This window comes from Aotus nancymaae, unplaced genomic scaffold (assembly GCF_030222135.1).
Source record: "Aotus nancymaae isolate 86718 unplaced genomic scaffold, 86718_ANA_hifiasm-v0.15.2.pri h1tg000040l, whole genome shotgun sequence".
NCBI classification, from domain to species: domain Eukaryota; kingdom Metazoa; phylum Chordata; class Mammalia; order Primates; family Aotidae; genus Aotus; species Aotus nancymaae.
In genome coordinates this window covers 106,025,333-106,050,114 of record NW_026988454.1, presented here as the reverse complement: position 1 = coordinate 106,050,114, position 24,782 = coordinate 106,025,333, and the positions used below count along the sequence as shown (strand labels likewise).

At 36.0% G+C, this 24,782-nt stretch overlaps 1 protein-coding gene across 23 annotated transcripts in view; it reads right to left on the bottom strand.

Annotated features, from left to right (window-relative positions):
- DST (dystonin) overlaps positions 1 to 24,782 on the bottom strand; it is a 497,116-nt gene that overhangs the window by 50,645 nt on the left and 421,689 nt on the right. For 18 of the 23 annotated variants that reach the window (XM_064360963.1, XM_064360947.1, XM_064360946.1 and 15 more), the window contains 10 exons: positions 22,403 to 22,569; positions 20,045 to 20,204; positions 19,519 to 19,845; positions 18,907 to 18,991; positions 17,575 to 17,816; positions 16,444 to 16,650; positions 7,247 to 7,366; positions 6,944 to 7,051; positions 5,299 to 5,517; positions 800 to 1,003 (listed from right to left, as the gene is read on the bottom strand). In XM_064360963.1, the coding sequence (XP_064217033.1) occupies positions 800 to 1,003; positions 5,299 to 5,517; positions 6,944 to 7,051; positions 7,247 to 7,366; positions 16,444 to 16,650; positions 17,575 to 17,816; positions 18,907 to 18,991; positions 19,519 to 19,845; positions 20,045 to 20,204; positions 22,403 to 22,569 (1,839 nt within the window). The remainder of the gene's footprint in view (positions 1 to 799; positions 1,004 to 5,298; positions 5,518 to 6,943; positions 7,052 to 7,246; positions 7,367 to 16,443; positions 16,651 to 17,574; positions 17,817 to 18,906; positions 18,992 to 19,518; positions 19,846 to 20,044; positions 20,205 to 22,402; positions 22,570 to 24,782) is intronic. The other 5 variants (XM_064360955.1, XM_064360957.1, XM_064360970.1 and 2 more) reach the window with 1 other exon arrangement.

Here is a 24,782-nt window from a genome sequence, read left to right as displayed (position 1 = left end):
TGAAAAATGTTTAAAAATTTAAAGGAAAAAACCTCCCCAACGTTGTAACTTCTGACATGACAGAAGTTACAAGTTTCAGAAGTTTTTATTTACTTAATGGTTAAACACGCAATCAGACACATGAGAGAATTTAAAATTTTTGTTTGTAAAGGTTCCATAGACAATTAAGCAAAGCTATAAAAACTTGTTCATTCATATCTATGAATGAACGTTGTTCTATACTATCTCAAAGTTAAAGGAATAATTAAATGGGATTGTGACATTGGCCCACCCTAATGTCCCATATCTAATAACAAAAACCAAACCTTGAAAATGGGAAAATCTGTAGGTATTTCAAAATTCAACTTCTTGAAAAAAAAGTATTTTCAGAAAAGAAAAAACCATCAATATCCAGCTTTATATTCTTTTTCTTTCATTCAGCCTATCATTCTTTCTTCTCACTGCCTTCTTGAGAGTGTTTTATTAATAATTATAACACTTTCCTTTAACTCTCCCAATGGCAAATATTGCATTCTAGTCAGGATGGTCAATGAATTAAATATTTGGACAATGATGACAACTGTATGTTTCTTAAGTCACTGAAAATTATTTTTATTACATTTATCGGTAGGCAGAGAAAGGTAAGTAGAGAAAGGCTGGATTCAAGCAAACATCACGTCTGAGAGACACAGACATCAATACTCAGAGTTAATGTGGTGAAATAATTTTAGTTAAAATTTAATCAGGAGATTCAGGAAAATGTCTTTCGGTGCTCTGCTGTCTGCAAGAATCCAATTCTATTTTTAGTGTAAACAATTACCTGAGTTGATTGAGAAATGGCTTCATCCAGTGCCACGGCTCGCTTTTTGACATCTTCTTTAATTTGACTGTAAAGGGTGTCAGCTGCCACATACTTCTCTTGGATAGAAAAGCCTTCCCCAGGGCTTAATTCCAGTAACTGCGGCCCAGTTTTGTTCATCTTATCTATATGAGGCTTGTGTTCAGCTATCAACTCTCGCAGTTGCTATAACAAACCAAACAGTTTTTCAGTATCTCAGGGTCACACCTCCGTATTACAGCTGTCTACACCTGCAATGCATCCAGCTGGCAAGAAACTCCAAACAAACCCCTCCCCAGCACAAGGCATTTAACACAAGATGGCTCACACACTTCTTTGCCAGGAAGAGAGGGCCCTGACACAAAGATTAAACAACAGTCTGGTCACGCCAAAGTCCCTTTAGGGTACACACAAAGATGCTGGTTCAGTGAAATAATGAATCCCAGTTTATTATGCATCTCATATCAAGAGCAGCACATTTTGACAAGAACATTAGCCAAGGGTCATATCGCATAAAAGAATTCTGAACTCACTATGTCACCAGCCTACAGACACCAAGTCATATCTCATGGTGCTCCTTTCGGCACACTCATGGTATATACAGAAATAGCAGAAAGAGAAAGAGAGAGACAAGATGGGGGGTGGCGGAAGGAGGGAGAATGGAGGGAAGAAAAATGAATAGAAAGAAGCTCAATAGAAGTTAGATGCAATGCAGAGAAAAAAACCTCCAGATTAGGAATGTTAGGGTGATGTAAGCCCACAAGGCACTGCATTTGTATATGTGGACCAATATAAAATGAACGGACATGTATTACATTTTATATTTATGTATAAATCTATTCTACATATAAATGATATATAGAAATACATATGAATGAATCTGTCTCTATTCATTATTTTAAAATGTTACAGACTGCAAGGGCAATCAATCGAACAATACACAGCTATATACTGAGCATTATTTATAAGGTGTATTTAAGGAAAAATGCATGTCATAGAATGTGTTGCATAATTTTGTTACCTAATCAAGAAATACAATGATATTTATACTAGTGGGTGGGCGTAGAATTCAAGAGAAGCCCCATTCCCTCTAATAGAGAAGATGTGTTGGAAGCCTGAATAAAGCTGGAATATCTACACTTCATGGATCCCATGGATTTCAATGAGCAGTTTTTCATGGGTAAAAGCCAAAGCCACACCCAGGGGGAAGATCTGCCTTTGAGTGCAGAATTTTTTGAGGCTGGACTCTGTGCAGCATTGAGGAGTTTTCCATTTGTACCACATTATTGATTACGTCCCCTCAGCAGCAGCCCTTTGTCCTCACCAAAATATGTATCTCCAAACTCCAGCCCCTCACAAAAGCTTCTCTGGGGAAACTTACTTTCAGGAAAGATAGTCTAGAGATAAGCTACCAATCTTTTGCTGCAAACTCTAATTTCTATCAGTTACCAGGAAAATTCACCAGGATGGTCACATATCTAGATTTTTATTGAATGGGTCTACGAAAATCAATTATGAGCATTATTTTGAGAACTTGTTGAGGAAACTGGCACATTACATCATTAACTATCACCAATGTAATAAACTATTTTTGAAGGTTTTTAGAAGACTGCCTCAAAATAGTTTTGGAAAGGGCTAAATAAACATGAATTCGATTTTAAAAGAAGGAAGAGTCTATGTAACCTGCAGCACACAAGAATATGGGACGGTCATGCAATCTAGCTCCTGGGTGTCCCAGGCCAAGGTTTTATTATTTTTATTTTGCATAATTAGATATCTTAATGCTGCTTTACTGAATGGAGGTGGTAATGGTAAACATATCAGCTATAGATAATCTCATGGAAAAGGAAAACTGAAGATATTGCATACGTTCTACTGTCAATGTTATTTCGGGAATGCTTGGAAAACAAGCTTTCACTCAAGTGTTATCAAGAGACTCTCAAATAAAATGCTAGACCTCTGCTGATATTTCTTGAGTTCCTTTGAGTCTAGGTAGGATCTCATCTGTGTAGCACCACTAGGAGGCAACTTGGCTTGGCACTTGGCAAGTACTGAGAGGAGTCTTCTTCTTTCTTCTTTTTTTGGGGATGGAGTTTCACTCTTGTCCAGGCTGGAGAGCAATGGCGCTCACCACAACCTCCACCTCCCAGGCTCAAGTGATTCTCTTGCCTTAACCTCCCCAGTAGCTGGGATTATAGGCATGTGCTACCACACCCAGCTAATTTTGTATTTTTATAGAGTCGAGGTTTCTCCATGTTGGTCAAGCTGGTCTCGAACTCCCGACCTCAGGTGATCCACCCACCTCAGTCTCTCAAAGTGCTGGGATTACAGGTGTGAGGCACCGTGCCCGGCTGAGGAGCCTTTTTCAAACCGTTCCATGACAGGCAAGAGAACACCTACTGGCTTTCTACTCAGGTATGTGTGAGCATCAGAAAAGGGCACTAAAGGAGATGCCTTTTGCCTCATATGTGACAAAATGGTTCTTGGCAACATGCTGCCATAGGAGTCCAGTCATGTTGTAGATATCCAGTGTGACTTTAAGATATCTATCATGTGGTAACATGGCCCTTGGAGCCATTTTTCATTCCTGGCTAGAATGAACTAGATTTCCCCCCAAAATACATGGAGACGATGCTGTAGAGCTGGAGAAGAAATGCCACCCTAGGAGGCTACAAATATTCTGAGACAGCAAAACTTTTAGTTTAAACAATCTGAAGATGTGGCTACAAAGCTTTGTACCTCCCTTTATACAGACAATCATAAATTTGTTTTGAAAGCTTAAAGATTATGCAAAAAGGCAAAAAACTCAATTTTTAAAATTTCAGCTCAACAATAAGCCTTTCCATACCATTTGATGCTGTGCTAAAAATGCAGCCATTCAAATCACCTTAGCAAAGAAATCCATGAAACATTTTATATTTAAAATAATTCAGTGAGTAGACATCAGATTTTTGCCAGAAATAAACCTTTATACAAAAATTCAATTCTACATTATCTTTCTCCTGCTGAATCATTTAGAAAGAACTCCATAAGATTCCCAGTCTATATAAATAAAGTTAAAGTGTTCTCTAAAACTCTCTTCTAAATAAATACTTCAGTATAGTCTTCAATGCCAATTCATCAAAAAGGTAAACAAACAAGATTAACAAGTATGTCACATATTCCAAACAATGATGTAATAAACCCTGAATTGAACTGTTCCCTCCCTTTCTCTCCCTCTCCCTCTTACTCCCTTCCTCTTTGTTTCTCTCTTTTTCTCTTTTGGGCACAGGCATACATACATACACACACACACACACACACACACACTCATGCGCATACAAACACACACACATACATCCATGATTAGTCTCAGAGTACATGCTGTACAGATCTGAAAGAGCAGCTAGGTTCACAGATCCATAAATAGCAAGAAATCTAGTTTTTCTGACAGTCTTGAACACTCTCTCACATAAACTCTTACAAAATTTTAAGCCATAATAACAATTAAGTGACTGCTGAAAAGAGGGCTTCATGTGCCATTTCATGTATGTTTAAAACGTACTATAACTGTAGTTGTAAATGTGTTCTTCCTACTTTACTCATTTACATTTACAGGAACAAGAACTTCAAAGAGTCCCATGTACATAAGACGAACAAAATAATCTGTCTTTATACTTCATCATTTTTCCTTCTCATAGCTTTCATAACATTGCCATGTTGACACATTCATTATATTACACATTTTCTTTTCTTTTTTTGTTTTTGTTTTTGTTTTTTTTGAGACAGAGTCTTGCTCTGTTGCCCAGAGCAGATTGGGCAGTGGCACAATCTCGGCTCACTGCAACCTCCACCTCCCTGGTTCAAGTGATTCTTGGGTCTTAGCTTCCCAAGTAGCTGGGATTACAGTACAGGCACGTGCCATCACTCCCAGATAATTTTTGTATTTTTAGTAGAGACAGGGTTTCACTGTGTTGGTCAGGCTGGTCTCGAACTCCTGACCTCATGATCTGCCCAACTCAGCCTCCCAAAGTGCTGGGATTACAAGCGTGAGCCACCACACTCAGCCATATTACACATTTTCTCCAAGCTCAATGGCCTTGTCTGTATAACAGCTCTCCCATGTATTTCTACTCTGCATTTACATTCTACACATATAAATTAAAAACAATTCAAGTGTGTAAATTGAAAGTGCTTCAAAAGCTTATTTCTGTAACATTTTTAAATGGGAATTTTTTTCTACCTAGATGGTTTATACTGCATTCAATTTTATAAAAGTTGTGATATAACCAGTGACATATACAATAAGTCTATCCACATGAGTCTTCTCACTGTAACCCTGTATAAGAAGCAATTATGAGGTAAGCAAATTACACAGACCAGAACACAGTATTATTAAAATGCCTTAATCTTGTAAGTGTTTAACAGCACTAAAAACCGTCATAAAAATCATGATTCTCTTCTAATGGGGAATACAATATTGTCTTTCACACCAGGCTTACCCGATGTTCTTCCTGCTGCTGCCTTAGAGTTTCATATTCAAGGGCTGGGGCAGGAAGCTGAGAGATAATTGTTTGTGTTTCTGTCAGCCATGGCCAAAGTTCTTCATATGTTTCCCAGAACTGGTTAACCAGGGACTGTGCCCGTTCCAGCTGCAGATACCTCTCTGAGTTAATCTGGCAGATGGTATCGTAGTTCTTCAGTACCTTGTCCAGTTTTTTCTAGAAAAGAAGAAGAAGATGAAATGTTTAACTGGTCAGGCCAACGAGCATAAGCACTCCAGAGTGCTCTGTCCAACACTACACCTGGATAGAGTGGGCATTCGACAAATATACGTTAAACAAATGCATCCACAAAAACTATTCAGATTTTAATAATTTCTATGTATAAAAGTTTACTTTAAATTAAAGGGCCTCAAGTTTTTTATGAGTAAGACACTGAGATCTCCAAAAACAATAAGCAAAATTCTCCAGTCATTCTTAAAATGGCTTCGAGGTTAGAATACAAGTCTTACATGACTCTGGCAACATTTACTTTGCAGAAAAAAAATAAAGACTACCTTTTGCAAATGAAATTGTAAAAATTTCTAGTTAACAAAATTAATTATATACACATGTATATATACATATACACACGTGTGTGTGTGTATATATATATATAGAGAGAGAGAGAGACAGAGAGAGGAATCAAACAGAACGTTGTATCACTGTGCTACACACTGATTTAATGGGGTAGTCACAGTGATCTAGATTATGGTATAAACTCATAGCAAAAACTAATAGCAGAAGATAAAGCACAAACATAACCCAAAAAACCACAGAATAACAAATTATTTCAAGACAATGTATTTTTCACATCAGTCTTTACAGAAATAATAAGGATTCAACTATAAACAAGAAAATTGCCATTGTAGAGTATAAGTAACAAAGTGCATATCATGATATTGTGCATTCTATTATTTTATCTATTGCTTAAAAGCAATGTATACTTTTTAAAATGTAATTTTAGGCACAGAGATTCCTATATTTTTTTGCCATGAGATATCTTTCCTACCGGAAGCAATATTATACATCAATTTCTTTAGGCTGCTTACGTGTCTGAATATGAATTGAATATTTTTATTTATGGCCGGTTTTATGCCAATTTAAAGGATAAGTAAAACTACACAAATTGAATGCTCCCTTAATTACTTAGCTCATATTTTCCCTATGTAGCTTACTGTAACTTTATACAAAGTAGATTTCAGCATTAGAGAGAACCACATATTTTGGTTTTTGTTAAGAGGCCCAAATGTCTCTGAAGTATATAAACAATAGTTGATACATATAAAAACAATAATTTAGGCTGAAAATAATGGTAATAAGACAGCTAACATTAATTGAATGCTTAATGCATGCCAGTTAACCGAGGTCTCAAACTTCAATAGCCTTTGTGCCTATTCAAAAAGATTGTCCTCATAGTGATTCTCTTAAGAAATATTCCTTTCACTGTTACTCTATAAATTTGAAAAATGTCTTATTTAAACTAATTATTTTTGCTGCTTAAATGGCAGCTGTGGATAACAGAAAAGTGTTTCTCTAGGACTGAAAGCTCAACACCTGCTGTTTTTTCAAGAGTCCCACTACCAGTCCACAGACAAGATTATACCTTCATTGATTGCTTTTCCTCTTCACTGCATGTGGTCATGATTTTATGCCCGGATTTAACAAGTTCATCAATAATATCCTTGTGTCTCAAAATCTCCATGGTGAATGTCTGTGATTTACCAAAATAAAGACAAAAAATAAAACAAGAAATTGTATGACTAAAACGAAAACAATTAGGTGAAGTAGTTAAAAATACCAAGTTACACTAGAGGGGTCTTAAAAAGTAAATCACACAAGCACATTTTACAGACTTGGAGCACACCAGCAAATAAATTATATGGCAATTGGAAATGTATTTCTTCACCTTTTGAACTTGAAGCTGAGCAGAAGTCTGGTCTTGCTCAAGCCTGATGTCACCCAGAGACATCAATTTTTTTTCTGTTTCAGTAATCCAGGATAACTCAGCATCAGCTGCTTGGTCAAACTAAACAAAAGATAAATAATTAGGTCAGCACGTTCCTGTTCCCGGAGCCAGAAAATACCTATCTACATTTCTTTGAAATATCCTTATTACACAAGTGGAAAATCTGAGCTTATCTCCTCATGCAGCCTAAAATAATTAGTGATAATAACTAAGTTTTAAAGAAAGGAAAACTTTCCACAGAGTAATTAACCACAAGCTCTTAACACATGTTGGATTTATAGCACTACATTAATGATTTTAGGACAGCTAGCACTATTGCCTTCTTTTGGGGCAGTCTTAATAATTTGCACCTCAAGAATACTGATCAAAAAATTAACAGTTATGAAAGCCAACAGCTAGGTACCATCTTTCAATAATTTCACCCATCACTTCAACACCTATGATATGTACTAACACTCTGCTATCAAAGTACATGATTCCTAGAAAAAAGAATAGAGTATTTCCATTTATTATACTATTATGTTTATAAATGTTATGCGTAAATATACATCTCTATGTATGCAGAGTATACCCCTAAATAATTCAAGTATAATTTTTAAGCATCTCATTTAATGGCAGAAAACATTTTTAAGAGCATTCTTAAATATTTTAAGAGATGTTATTTTCCTGATCATAATAGTAATTTATGAGTGCAGTATAAATTCATAAAGCAGAGAAAAACATACAGAAGAAAATTAAAACCTAGACTTAACACTGTTGGTATTTTAGTGAATTTTCTTCCACAAATCAAGAGAGAAAGATTTGTAGAAATGTCTGGGATGACACTGTGTAAACAGCTTTATATCCTGCTTTTTCATTTACTATGAACATTCCCCCTGTCATACTCCCTTAAACGTGATTTTGAAATAATATCATATTCTAGCATACCTGGACTTTTGTTTAAGTTTTCTGCATTTTTGTTATTACACAAACAACCTTATAAAATACCTGTACATAAATTTTTTTTTTTTTTTGAGATGGACTTTTTGCTCTTGTTGCCCAGGCTGGAGTGCAGTGGCATGATCTTGGCTCACAACCTCTGCCTCCCAGGTTCAAGTGATTCTTCTGCCTCAGCCTCCTGAGTAGCTGGGATTAGAGGCACGAACCACCATGCCCGGCTAATTTTGTATTTTTAGTAGAGACAGGGTTTCGCCATGTTGGATAGGCTGGTTTTGAACTCCTGACCTCAAGAAATCCACCCGCCTTGGCCTCCCAAAGTGCGAGATTACAGGTATGAACCACCATGCCTGGCATCTGTACATAAATTTCTGTTGGCATCTCTAATTAGTTCCTTCGTGTAGATTCCTAGAAGTGACCACCAAGTCAAAGAGCACGAACATTTTCAATGTCTTCCATCGGATAAACCCCAGGGCCTTCCAGGGCCAAGTAGTTACCATAAATGAACAAAATGGGCCTGTAACACCACAGCACCAACAATAAATGATCACTAAAATGACCTCAGCTGGAAGAATTAATGAGGAATGGACATTCTGGCTATTCAAGTTCAGTACTGCTAGATCTTCTAACTTTTCAAAGGAATCTGGAAATCCAGATGAGGGTTGGAAAATAGGTAGGTGGGGAGAGAGATGTGTGGAGATAAACTCAATTTTTTAAAATTCTAAAACTCACTGCAACGCTATGTCAATTCATGGGAAGAGGGAGTACATTAACTTTTCTCTGTTCCTCATGATAAATACACCTAAAACTCCTGGGCATTACATAAGAAGACTCCGCAAAGTAGAGAGAATAGGACAGAACTGCTATGGACCTTGGGCTGCAAGGAAGAACAACACAGTGGTGAGTTCTCTGGCATTTTCTCTTTGCCTCACGTATCTAAGACTAGATGCTGGAGAAACTGGCAACCACGCAACACGAACGGGTACAGCAAAGTCCCAACACAAGCCTGCTCTCTCTAGCCAAAGGACCAGGAAAGGAGTAGTCTAGCGAAACAGACAACTTTTAAACAATAATCACTCTGTTCCAACCAAACACTACAGAAAATAATTGCTGCTCCACTCACACTCGTGCCAAGAAAAGAAAAATGGGGGGCCTACACTTCCTCCCTTGTAATGCTGTGACAAAGTCCCCAACACTCCTGCCAGGAGATGTTGGAGAATGCCAAGTAGGGAGCCAGAAGTTTCACCCCTTCTGCCCAAAAACAAGGCCCCAGACCCATCATGTCAGTGGACACCATATGGGGAGACTGGGCTTCCACCCCCACTAAGCAGTAAGGAGGTGCTCCTCCCTCCTTTCCTCTGGGGTGATGTCAGAGAAGGCCTAGTGGAGAATCAGGATCTTCAGCATCACTCAGTGTGTTACCATCACAGTCACCCGCACTGTGGTATCAGTAGAGACCACAAAGGGAGCTGGAACTCCCACACCCACCCAGAGGAACTGACGATCCATCCCCTAGGTGTCAACAGAGGTTGAATTGGGAACCGGGACTTCTACCTTCACCTGGTAGCACGCCCAGGTTCTTCTGCCAGAGTGGCAACGGGGGAAGGCAGCTAAAACAGAAAGCTTAAGCTCTAACACTCATAACATCATATAAGAGCCAGGAAAATCTCTAACTGAATTAAAGAACATAATCAAATAGATGCCTATACGGAAACGGAAGACGTGTTAGAATTATCTGACAATGATTTTAAAGCAGCCATGATAAAAATGCTTCAATGAGTACTTCTGAATGTTCATAGTTGAAACAAAAAATTAGAAGGCTTCATCAACAACATAGAACATCTCAGCAAATAAAAAGAAGACACAGTATAAAGAAGAACCAAGTGAAAATGTAGAACTGAAAAACATAAATGACATAAAAATGTCAGTGGATGAGCTCAATGAAGGGGACAAAAGAAAGAATCAGTGAAGGAAAAGAAATTACCCAGACTGAATAATAGGAAATAAATTAAAAAATAATCAGAGCTGCAGGTACCTGTGGGACTACCACAAAAGTCCTAATATTCATGTTATCAAAGTCCCAGAAGGAGAAGAGAAAGAGGTTGTGACTAAAAAGCACTTGAACATTCTTGAGATGACATTATAGAAATAGAGAACAGCTTTGTGGCTGACAGAAGTTAGGGAGGATAGAGTGGGATGGAATGGGTATGGCTCACAGAGCAGCATGAAAGATTCTTGTGGTGAGGGAAATATTCTGTATCTTGACTTTATCAACGTCAGTATCCTGCTTGTGATATTTCACTGTAAAGATGTTACCATTGGGGAAAATTGAGTAAAGGATCCAATGGGATTTCTCTGTATTATTTCCTACAACTGCAGGTGAATTTACAATGACCTTAAAACAAATTTAATTTTAAAAAGACATTGTATGCCTGTATCAAAATAACTTATGTACCTCATATATATATATATTTACTATGTGCCTATAAAAATTAAAAATTAAACAAAAATATATCAAATAAAAACTTTTTTTAAAGAAAGGAAAACAACTCCGTGGGTAACCTTTCACCTGTAAGTTCCTATTTGTGTTTTCTCTCTTAAGATATATACTGCCAAACTGCCCTTCAGATAGAATATATTAATATATACTCCCACAAGCAGTGTTTTGCTATAACTTCATCAACATGGGGTATAATTTATTTTTTAATATTGACAATTTAATATTGTCAAGCTTATGGGTAAACTTTCTGTAATTGTAAGAAAACCAAGAAACCGTTTGAAAAAAAAATCTACCTTAATCTGGTTCAATAATTTCTACGATGTTATTTAATTTAAAATGGAGTTATTCATTAGCAATTATTGATCAATATGAAAACAAAAGAAAACCATTTCATCAATCAATTCAGCAGCTTCAGGTGTGGAGAAAGAATCCCCATGAAAAAGAAGTGAAAGAGTCTTCTATGAGGACTGTTACTTTCGAAGGCATATACAATGAATTTATAGGTAAAAACTGATGTGATTTACCTAAAGAATATAAGACTGAGAAAAACAGTCCAGGCTTTTCTACCTGAGTGTAAATGCTGCAAGATACCTGAATAAAATTTATGAATTTTTTATGAATTCATAAAACAATTATGAATTTTTTTCTACTACTGATTCCTGAAAATAAATAAATAAAGTGACACCCACTCCTATTGTTTGTGTTCAGCCTGACGGTATTTATATCAGAGTCCTCATAAAGAAAGTCAGGCTGTTAAGTATTACTGTTAGTTTAACACTGTGTCTCCGCTATTTAAAAAAAAAAAAAAAAAAAAAAAAACTTTCCAGCAGTAAACAGTATGGTGATAACCTCTAAGTTGCCAAAAAAGGAAAGCTGAAACCCAAACAATGTTTCTTTGATCAAGTCAAACATTTGCTCTAAAAAAAAAAAAGACTTCAAGCAGGAATTATCCTTCTGCCATTTGAGAAATTTTTTGTTAAAGCAGCAAATATTGTTAAGCAACAAATGGAGTAGCTACAGGATCTACATTAAGTCTACATTAAGTAAGTTATAGTAAGGAGAGGCATTTTGGGTCTATGACTCACTCAAATGACTGGTTAACGTGTATTTCTAATGGACCATAAAAATGGTCCATTTTACATGTAAGCAACATGGAAAACAATATACTAGGCCAAATTTTAATGAATTTGTTTACTGCTCATACCGGAAGTAAAATTTGACTTAACATAAAATGTCGATAATCTTGGCATCCATAATTGCATTTGGGGAAATACTTTAATAGCATCAGAGGAGTCTAACCACCAACTCTAGTTACCATCTATTATAGTTGAATTAGCATTTCAGGAATTTTCTAAAAGTTAGTGCAAGACATTTTAAGTAGCTACATCTAAATATGCCTGAAAAACACTCTCTAAAACAGTAACAGCCAGCATCCCCCTGAGCGCATTGTTCTAATTGCTTAATATGCAATACCTCCTTCATTCCTGACAACTCTATCATGTGAGTACTGCCATGAACTCCATTTCCAGCTTAGAAAAATAAGGTAAAGGGAAGTTAACTAACTTACCAAAGATTACTCAGGTGGTAAATGCTGAGCCTGAGATTCTAACGAAGGTGGTCTGACTTCTGGACCGCCAAAGTCAGACCACCTTTGTTAGAATCTCAGGCTCAGCATTTACCACCTGAGTATTACATATTACCACAACGGTCAATACATAATGGGTCTTAACAGAGGTTTAAGGCGAAGTGATAAGCAAACCTTAACCTCAAGGACATCCTTTTTACTCCCTTCCCCTGACTGGGCGCTTATCACATTCTTTTGATTAGCATTTCCTTTCACTTTGCCTCTCATTATTTATAACACAGCCCATATTTTCCCATCTACAACACCTGGAGGGACTAAACAAATCTCATTTCCGTAGGATATGTTTTCTTCTGGTCCTTTAAAAGAAATAAACAAGTGGTATTTTTCTCCAGGCTGATTCCTAATGACCCAATGAGTTGTTTGGATTAACTGCACCCAAACCACCAATCCAAGGGCCTTTATAATAGGATTATTATGGGGCCCGCTTACATAAGCCAAGCAATTAGAACTGCTGAAGAATGTTTGGGATTCCCAAATCCTGTGAGATATATATATTTTAGCAACTACTGATAACTGTATGTTATAAGAAGCAAAGGATGATGAATTGCTCTGAGGCTTTAAGAATCAAGGTAGTCTGAATTCAGAACCCAAGTCTATACATCTTTCAAGCAAAAGTGTCTTTCCCCATTTCCACAGGGCTTGTAGAAAGAAAGCAACAAAGATATGCTACTCTGTGTAGGTTTAAAATGCAGAAATATGTACTTTCTAACTCAGATAATGGCATGTATTATAAGAAGGAGGCAGTTTAGCCCCACATCATTATTACGAAGCTACCTTGTCCCATTCAGATTCTTCCTAAAAGTAATGAATGGGCCCAATTACTTTACAAAATAATATCCTTTCCAGATTATCAATGCCTGCAAATCTGGAGTCAGATTTGGGGCCTTGGTGGGTGGTATCAGCAAAGGTACAAGTTCTCACTCATCACCCATTACTGAGGCTGTTCAATTTTTCTCAAATAATAACAAATAGGACCTTCACACCTATGTTATAAAAGTTCAATGGCATATCTTTTCAAAACTGTTATTGTGATATAGGATTAACAAGAAAATCTAACCTTGTCAAATCAAAATTTTTTAAAAACCTAAATTTACACAAGGTGATTACAAAGTATATGCTATTTAGAAGATATCTGTATGTTCCCTTCTGTTCTCCCTTCAAACTTTTAATTCTTTTCCATGTTTTTCTTGACCTCTTCCATCCAGATGTTTAAAAGTCAGTACATTCTGTGATTGTGGCTTGACCATTCACAAAGTGCTTATGCTTTTGTTAGATTCCAAAAAGCAGGTTGATATTATAAAGGAGGCATATCTGTACATATGCAACCTTAAAACTGGGAAAAAATATGAAATATCTTAAGAGGTATTTCTGCTCAGAAAACAGAACACCCAGTCATTTAAAATCTAGTTTAACTCTCCCTGGTTTAAGTGGGACAAATCATTAAATCCATAAATTTTTAAATTGTGAAGTATTATTCAAGGCACATGTCCTTACCCCATCACTTGTGGATGGATGTTGGTAAGCTGGGGGAAGGGGTTTGTGGGAAGAGTCACAGTTAATAAAACAAATTGCATATGACTAAAGGTGTACCTAAAAAGATGAGCTCAGGTCATATCATGTCCATATTTCATACGGAAAACAGATTCAGAATGGTAATTTGTTTAAACAATATAAAACAGATAGTCCAAAATAAGTGGCTAATATCCAGGTCTAAAGATATGCTTTTTTTCACCACTCCTTTTTATATTTCATGGATGTATTGTTATTGGGTAAACAGAAAACAAACATTTTTATCAAACTGTACTCTGGTCCTAATTCCAAACATCTATAAGTAGGCAACCTTATAAATATTTCAGTGATATATTAGCTCCTTTATGAACTTGAAAATTATGAGTTTAGAAACTTACAAGTGCAAAGTCTCTACCACACCAGAAAGACAGGTACCTACTACTCTATTCTTAGGCTTCCCTACATGGTCATGTTTTATGACCCTTTTAATGTTGCATTCTCATCCCCCACAGTCTTTATAGCTGGAAATATGCTCATTATATACCTCTATTTTGCTGTAATAATGGAACCTTCAGATTACTGAAGAAGTTTAGAAAAAAATGGTTCACTACCCTCGAGTGTTTTCCTCTCTATATAATTTATGAGGAGGCACAGCAGTGAGGGAGAATGAGATAAGGATGAAATTTGAGTTGCTACTCTGCCACTTCCTGCTTGTGAGACCACAGGCAAGTCGCTTTACCCCATGCACACTGTGCATGTTCCTCCCAGCTCTAAATACCTGTGTGTCTAAGTAGGCTTACTGGAGGTATTTTCATTGGAAATACCTGCAGGTATTTCAAGGAAATGATGATAAAAATACACACATGAACAACCAGAAGATATTAATGGTATTAATATGTGTAATCTACTGGTAGTAAAACTTTTACTATATACATTACCTTTCTCTCTCAAAAAGATGTTACTATATACGTTGTCCTTCTTTCTCAAGAGGAAGGCTGGAAGGATACAGACCAAATTGCTTACATACTCTTTCTTTCATGAATTTTTCTGTATTCTTTGAGAAAATCTTGAAATTTTAAATAAGGATTGATTTTATGAGAGGAAAAAAAACCCCAAATCATTATTTTCCTAAAGGATCTTTGTCTTGGATTCTGGAAGACTTAACACTGACTTACGTTCCCCCAAGCCTTTGGAAAACATCTGCAAAACCTTGAAGAACCTGGCCACAGTTAATGACCTTGGCACATACCAGAGATTACTAACCAATGAAAACTCAATCTGTGACGGTGCCCTTATTACCGTCCCACTTTACTAAACTGACCAACCATACTCAACTTCTCAAGAAAATCTTACTCCCAAGAGTACAGAATAATTTTCTTGCTATTTAGAGAAGCCTTCAGTGCCAGTTCTGAAATGTTCAAATGAATTTCAGTTAAAAAAATATAATATTTTTCAATAGCTGAATAAACTTCACAAATAAACACACTCATTTTCCTTTAATAATGAGGCATAAAACTCTGTTTAAAAAGTCACGCAAATACATTCCTCAAGCACAAATGCCCTCCTTCACAAAAATTTCTTAGGCAGGGCTTTTGCTATCACTGCATTTCATCAGTTGTTGTCATTCTAAAGCATTACACTAAAATGAGAAGGGGAACATTATGTTTTAGAACTAACTATATAAATTCCATTTTTATGGCAACATTAGAAAATTAATTTTGGATGCTCCCACAGAATCTGCTGGATTTATGCTTCTTGTTTTTGGCTCGTAATAGTAAGAGCTTAGTTGTACACCATCCTAAGCTCTGCTCTAAAGTACACGGCAGTATCATACTACTCCCACACATAAACTCTGTAGTAAGTCTGATGACTTATTATAAATATTCACAGAAATTTCAACTAAAATTAATCAACACATTACAAACTTCTATTTCTAGGACCCCACTCATTGCCCACAGTCTTCCCAGGGAGCTATGACTAAGGGCTGAATGCCTACATAACTTCTGGAGTATACATTCTACAGGAGTTATAGACAAATTGGAACCTATCATCTTTCCCTCTTCTGTCATTTTCTGAAAAAGACTTCATATTACCAACAAAACTGCTTTCTTTTAATAAAAAAAAAAATACTTTCTCTTTGCCACAGCTTTCTGTAAATGAACAGTTAATACCGACTTACATGACAATTCACAGTATTTACTCACATACTGATTAGACTTAGTCAATGCGTAAAAAATATCAGCAATACGCGTATGTGTAGACAAAAGCATTTTGTTTGGAAAGCAGGGCTGATCTTCGCAATGTCTGACTTGGTAAGGATAAATCTAAAACAATGAGGCAGATGGCTGTTAACAATGTACAGATTAGCCTTGCCCTGGTGTTCAGACATCGAAGGAGCCCAGTTAACTTCTTTACAAATCCACCCTTTCATTTTGGAAGCACAGCAAATGAATGGAAACAGTATTAACAGGCATCTTTGTTCAGGTAAAGGCTCTGGGAACAGCTGAAGAAAATTTATTGCCTAGACAACAAACCATTTTTCCCTACCTGCTGTGATCTCAGAATCGCAGCATCGATCTCCTCCACCTTCTGAGTGATGGTGTCACTCACTAATCGGTAGCGCTCATTGTCCTCAGCTACCATTTTCTCAAGTCCTTCTCTTGCCCTCCATGGTACCAGTTCCAGCAAAGCACTGCTCACTTCATTCAGGGAGTCCAGTAAGGCTTTGTGGTTCTTAGCTTCCTTTTTCAGTTCCTGAAAACATACAAATGAGTGAGTAACACTTAAGAGCTTCAACAGACTTTTCCTTTAACTGTTCTTGGAGCTCAAGCCCTTTGCAGGCGAAGAATGTGATGCTTTGCCCCCCTCCCCCCTCCCTTAGTTTCAGTTGAGTTAAATAAACCTTTTTTATTTAAAGCTATTTTGCAAAAAGAAAAGTATTTCCTGAGCAGTTCAAAGAACAATTCATTTGTCGACATGGCAAGATTTTATCTTTGAAATTTAATATAAATATTTAAAATTTCAGAAGCAAAAACAAGCAAGTTAACATATATTATTCTTCACTTTCTGGGAATCTCTAAGTAATCAGGTAACAGAAAAGTAAAATAGAGAAGACATTCCAAGCCAGAATTAAGTAACCCTCAAAATGAGGACAAACTGGCTTTAAATCATGACAGCAGAATCATTACAGGCTAAGTGAGCCTGACCTCACCAACTCCCTTTTACCCACATGTGATCATACTTCAAGGATGATAAAAACAGAGGCTGGTATCTTTGAAAAGAAGAATGATTAACATGGCAATATGCCACTTTTGTGATATAATTAGAAAACCCACCCCATGTTATCTTACAGAAATATTGGTATTTCAACCAAATTACGTGTGTCTTCGAAACAACGATCACTTTTCTTTTTTTTTCTGTTTTCATCATTCTGTCCTTTGGGTAATAAACTATACTCCCAAATACAATACTCTTGAAACAATTATAATACACTGTTTTCATCTCTGGGCTCCTAAAAGTTTAAACGGTTCATCTGCTGCCAATTTCTGTTGGGTCTCTACCCACCAAGGCATCCTTCAGCATATGTAATGACATAAGACAAACATAATATTATTCTTGTGTGAGTAAGACTCCCTAAAAGATAAAAGACTAATAAAAAATGCAGAAATCAGAGCTTACTTTTTGTCTCACTTGTGCTTGACTTGCTGCTTCTCCTTTCAGAACCTGAGTTTCATATGAAAGTAATTCCACCTCCACCTTGTCCAGCCAGGTGCACAGCTCTTCGTGTGTGGAGTGCAGCCGACTTGCAAGCTGCAGCGCCTGTTCCAGAGTCTTGGCCACATCAGTGCTCAATTTAGTAATGTCTTTGTATCTTGCTTTAATGGCTTCCAATTTATCTTGAATTATTAAAACTTCATCACCTAAAATTTCAAAGTCACGTTATTTCTTATGAAAGAAAAAAAAGGTGGGGGAGGGTTTCTTCAGATATTATAAAACACAGATGAAATTTTCTAGGGAACAAAAGGAGACATTTTTCTAAAGATAATCTTATTCAAGATAAACCCTTTTCTAAATTTTAATCTTTCCCAAGATTTCAGGCAAATCTGAATACAAATGTAGAAATTGGAAAGGGATAAGTGTCTTTAGTTATGTGGAAAGCAGTACTTTTGTGTCTGTTTATATGAGACTTTGTTTTCAAAGCAGAGGGGTTAAAAACTGCTTGACTTCAGATACTGACTTCATGCATGGCTTAAAAGCTGGGTTACTTTGGGCAAGATACTTAGCCTCTCTGCTCTTAGTTACTCATCATTACTCATCTGCACTATTCTAACAGATCTTAGTTGCCTCTGCCTCATTTTGTGACACACAGAAAAACTGTGTCCTGGGCTTCAGACTTCTAGCTCAAGGGTCTTGATTCTACATTTAATTTTTTCAACACATAATGAATAGTACTTGCTCCCAAAATATACACATTGCTGAACTGGATATAGGTATAGTGAAATTCCTATGGCCAAAGAAATCATTAAAACTAGTTTCTCTGAGTCATCCTAAAATTGCATATAGATTCTAAACTACATACCAGTTTTCTTAGTGATTCAGACACGAAGAAATGAAGCCTGTGTATACATATGCATATAGCCATACTGTGTGTCACTGTAATGCAATCTATCTTAAAAATAAACTGTCTACAACCTACGTTTTCATCTGCCTTCCACAAGTGGAAAAGTAATGTAACTGTCCTGGGCTTCTCTGATGAGCTCCTGTGCCAAAGCGCTTTATGTTATGAGTAATACACACAACTTCCATCAAAAACTCAAGTGAGATCATGAGAAAAAAGTGAGATCATATCCTAACCACCCCCTTGATTGGTCTTCAAAGTATTTTCCAGAATAAAAGTCTTGGAATGGACCAAAAATTATAAAACATTTTAGATTTTTCCCATCCCTAAAATATTTTGAAAACAATGTAAAATGCTGACCACATGATTATTTGATTTGAAGGATATCTCACCTGTGGTTTGTTTAAGTAGTTCTAAACCATTTAGTAAAGCCTGATCTACATTTTGTTTCCTGAGTAAGATGTCCTCTTGCAGAACCTAAAAACATAGGTACCATTTTTATGTGGGGCGGAAAAACATTTAAGTCAGCATTAACGTTAGTTAATCTCAGAGAACTTTAATTAGATTTCACAGAGACGTATTTGAGTAAATATCTACATTTTCACATATTCTTACTGGTTCCATGTTTAGACCTCTTCTTTTCACCACTGTGCCCCATGTCCTATGTTCATTTACCATAATTCACAGCATATTCCTTTTCAGAAAACACTTAGGGCCCTATGAAAATGGGCGCTGTGGATGTACTAAAGTACCGGCTAATATAGGTCTTAATAAATTTGTATAATAAAATAACAAAATGAAAAGTGAAATATCCAGCTAATTAGATTCAATCTCTTTTTTAAAAAGACTTAATTAAAAGTAATCTGTATAAACAAAGTCTTTTTGAGTATAGTAATTCATCGAAATCATCATAAACATAAAATTGCACAGAAATAAGGACTCAGAAATAATGACGATTGAAATGAAAAAATCAGATAAAATAAAATAAAAATAAATCAAAATACCCGAAGTTCAGACTGCTGCTTCCATAGCCCCTCAGTGCTGTAATCCTGGACTGAGAGCTTGCTCAGTTTGTCATGCACTTCATTCAGCCAGTTCATCAGCTCAACTTCATCTTCCCCAAAAATCTTAGCATTACATAAGGCCTGCTGGAGGAGCTCAGACCTGCTGTGACTTTTCTCTTGAATCTCAATGTACCACACTTGAGAGAAGTCTAATTTACTCTGCACCATATCTTTATCCTCCCTGGAGCTCAAAACCTTTAAGGACTGGCCAATGCTAACAGCCTGGTGTAAATGTTTATTGTGATTGATGATGTCATCTTCTAAGGCCTAAACAAAGTTTGAAAAAACAAACAAGAAAAACAAAAAGAATGGACAAATAAAAATGAAAACATACATAAAACTAAAGCATGACATATGAAATGGATTTAGTTTGCAATTAAACAAAACAATAGTACATGACTCAAATTTATGTCACAAAACTACACAATAAAAACTGAACCTCGCTAAAGTGTGATTTACATCTTACTTTGTGCTGTGCAATTTGTTCCTCAAGTTTAGATGCTTGGGTTCCTATGGGTTCACAATTCACCAGTCTCTTTTCTATGGTCGTAAGCCACTCATTCAGTGGTTCTAAGGTTTCATGAAATTGTTGTGCTACCACCGAGATACCTTCCAACTGACGATTCCTATAAATTGTGCCAAGATAGAGGTCATTTAGGCATGAAGAATGTGTGAAATATTCAGCAAAAATCTTCAGTCATGCTCCTGCAATCTATTCTAAACATTTTCTGTAGAAACTATCTAAGGTTAAAATTTAAATCTCTTAACATTTAAAGAACATGTTAAAACAATTCTTCAGTTTAAAAAAAAATTAAAGTTGAACAACAGATCATCCTCTGAATCTCATGAAAGTCTGAAGTAGTTATTTGTAATAATACTTCCAATAATTACAATGACAGCAATGTTAAAATAACAACAGCAGCAATATTCACAACAAAATAGGTAAAATTTATTGAACACATATTCTGTGCCAGGCCTCATTTTAAGTGCTTTATATATTAATTTTAATTGAAGCACCAGATACTGAGATTGTTTTTAATCAAATGGTTGAAATTGGTTTCAAATTTTGAAGAGCATACATAGCTTCTTCCTCCCCTGCTTAGTGGAATTAATAGTGATTCCTATTTTATAAAAGCACAGTGTCAGGTTTACTTCCAAAAATCAATATTAATATTTTATGGATTAAAATATCATGAACAGAGGAGAAGTTTGGACTTCATTGGACTTTTACCGGTAGTTTAAAATACCTTTGGAAATAAATGCTTCCTCAGTTGCAGAGGACTAAAGTAAGTTAAAACCTGCTTCCACCATCCTCAGTATTTATCTAGGGCAAGCTACTGTGCTGGTCTGTATACAGAGTACCTGATTCAGTATCAAATCCTGTATACATAGAGGGCTGGGATGGAGAAATACTGTTGCCTTAATTTCTTATTATGTTTAATTTTCAGGGAATTACATGTTTTGAGAAATTAGCTTTCTATAAGGAAGAAGAGAATTATAGAAAATTGGCACGAACTATTAAATATAATTTCTGTAACATATCACAATATACACACATTTTTTTTAAACTTTCAGTTGATATATTTGATTCTACAAAATGAATAAAATTACTATATTCATAATTACTTCTGGATTATCACCATCTGTGACCTTGTTTTCTAAATTCAAATATCCAATCACCTTAAATCAGTGGAAATAACTATTCTGTGATGGGATTTCATTCACTATGATTTAAACTGTCCACAATAAATCCAGGTGTGAATCATAACTATTATCAATATCCCTCAATGTAATATGTCTGTGAAGATGGTTTTAGGAAAAGAAGACCAGTTATGGTAGTAAAGCAGAGATCTAGACATTCATCCAGTTATTCTTTTAAAATCACTGAGACTATGTCCCATGGCAGCCAGGGCACAGCTCCAAGGGCACTACACAAAAGGGTTAATCTGTTGAAACATATTAAAGGACAATATGAGACTTTACACCTCTTTGAGAGCACTGCATTCTATGGTTCCTAAAACTGTAATTAATTATACTCTGTATCTGAAGTTTAGACAAATCCTTCTCTTCACTTTCCAAAGAAGGTGAGAATTTATATAACATACTTATTCAGGTCCATGGTTCTGTTTTCAACCCAACCAGCCTAGATGACTACTCTTCAACATAGCTACTACTATGGCTGGTCAATGTGGCATCAATGCAGATATTGAAATATGGGTTGGGCTTTTGTAATAAAATCGTTGAAAACAAACACCCAGTGGAGCCAGGCTCTAGGCTTCCTAGCCTTCAAGAAGTTAGCACACCCTTCTACCTTCTTTGTTTCCTAGCTAGCTCCCATTCAGCTGTAAAACTTAACCGTCATTTTCTGCCCCTAGACTAGGTTCTTCCTGTCGTATGCTCCCACAGCAACCTGTATTTCTACTTTGAGACATTACATTTATCATTACTTCTCAATGTCTATAAACCCTCTTAGACCATACCCTATCCGATGGCAGAGATGATCTGCCCAGCTCACCCCGATAACACAAGACCTAACTCTGTGCCTGATGCATGGTAAACAGGCAGTAACTATGTAATGAATAAATGAATTAATCACCCCCAAGGGAAATACTTTTCTTAAAAAGTTGGGAAATAGTGGTAACGAGTCATTACTATTAGAGGAATGAGGAAAGAACCATTACAATCTTTGCTATCCCTGTTCATATACATGATAAATATAGGAAAATCATGATTTAAAGGAAAGTATAACCAAAATACAAGAGGTCAGTTTTGTAGACTAAGGCCACTGCCACTCTTTCAAAAGAACTAGAAGTATGTATGTTACCTTGTTTCAGCTTTATTAAGCAATGCCTCCCATCTACTATCCAAGAGACTGAGCTGTTTCAAAATCTTCACTTTATCTGCAGGCTCTGCTGTTGTAGCAATTTTTTCTCCTTCTCGTTTGATTACCTCCACCGTAGATTTGCGGTCATCCAACAATCTTTGGAGAAGCTTGAGACAAAACATTAAATATATTTTAAAAAACAAGAGAATAAATGTATGAATATAAAGTAAAATGTATTCTAAGTACATTTAAATATGACAGAAATGTATTTTGTATGTATACACATACGAAAGAATCTGAAAAGTGGGATTTTAAAGGTAACTGATTTGTTTAATGATTCATTACTATTGTGGCAGGGGCTTTTCATAGTGGACAAAATTAATATTGATAAGGCCACTAAACTCATTATTAATTTTTAATAGAGCATAATACGGTAGAAGGTGCTGCTTAGGAAAACTCCAATGAATCATGAAAAAAGTGCAAAATCATCATTATTGTAATGAAATAAGAATGCCTTAAATATTCAACAACTATATGCCCTGTCAAGATACAAAAGGTTCCCATAAATCATTACTGTTTTCAAAACCCTTTCCCGCGTTAAACAATCCGTTATAGACAAGGAAGTTAAAACTCAGCCCAAGTTCACAAGTTAACAAGGCTAAAACTAGAGGCTCTTGGCTGCTTTTACTAGGTGGGACTGGCTCCTAAAATCTGTGTGAGGATGCAGACAAAAACAGCCTTTACACATCATTGCTAATAGGAAGAGAGGGTGGAAGATGTCAGAATCTCCAAAGCTGGCTAAATAAGACTAATGTTTCAGGATTTGGCACCAGAAACAAAATTCAATTTGATTCTAATTAAACATTTCAAGGCACCTAAAATGGAATGTTTGCTATAAGAAGCTAAGAAGCCTGAATGCAGGATTACCTGTCTCTAATCTAATCAAACAAATTGCTCATGAGCGACTGCTGTGCACAACCACTGTGCTAACAGCAATGAGGAAGGCATAAGCGTATGAAACACTGTGCTTCACTGCTTCCTTAATGATCTGGACTGATAATTAAGGATTAAAGATATGACAGTTACCCAGAAGTAAAAAGCTAAAAGGGTATTTTGAGATCAAGACCACCAAGGCAAGAGGTAAGAGGAACTTATTTAAAGAGAAGGGTAAGACAAACTGTTGACATGGGTTTTTATATATTAAAGTCATGATATAATCAAAGTACAACAGGTGCTTTGGCAGCAAGGAGAACTAATTACTCTGATACATTTTAATAACAAAGCCTGTAGCAAAAAAAAAGCAAAATCAATGAATAGGTTTTGTTGACTAGGCATCGTTACCCTGGAGTTAACTTTAAACTGTGAACGGCAGACACTGTATTATGCAAAAATCACACAAATGCAACGTGTTTCCAGTTATGTTTTCTTAATACTTACCTCTAAACCTATTTCTAATTGGTATAACTTCCCAATATGCTGAAGTTTTCAAAGAACTTTTAGAGAGATAGTATTAAATGTAGAAATCAAAGTAAGCAGTACGTCTTAAATATAAAAAAAATTGAGGGTAAATGCAGAATTTTTTGTTTTTTCCATTTTTAATTATGAATAATAATTGAATTTATGGGACGCAATTTGATGCTTTGATATATGTAAACCCTGTGGAATGATTAAATCAACCTGATTAACATATCCATCACCTCACCTACTCACCATTTTTTTGTGGTGAAGACCTTTAAAATCTATTCTTTTAGCAACTTTGAAATATACAGTACACTATTATTAGCTAGGCTAAGTGAAATAAGCCAGGCACAGAAAGGGAAATTTAAAATGTATCTTTTTTATAAATTTAAAAAAAATGTAAAATTTTTAAAAATTACTTTAAGTTTTAAATTAACATGATCCGCCTCCTTCTATTTAAAGTTTTAGAGGGGAGAAACCTTACCAGTACACCATGCTCTAGGATCCTTCCCACATGTCATCTCAAGTCATGGCTGGCTGACTACTACTGAAAGTGGTATTAAAGGCTTCAGACCTGACCACTGCCATCAGGGGCACAAAAACCATCACGTGGTCAGTCTCAGGGACATAACATCCCTCTGAAGACCCTATTTTCCCATCTTGGCCTCATTTTAGTAGTGTCAAAAGACACAACGGCACATTTCTCAGCATATATGAATCAAATATTTGCCTCTTCAGTAATGGGTTGAACTATAAGAAACTGTCAATATTTAATCTATAAAAAGACAATTTCATATGGATCAACCTAATATATAACGGAACAATGATAGTTCCATACAAATGCCATCTTGTCAGTGAGACCTTCTCTGAAGACTATTTAAAATTACACACACCCCTCCCTCCATTTAAGTGCTTTGGGTCC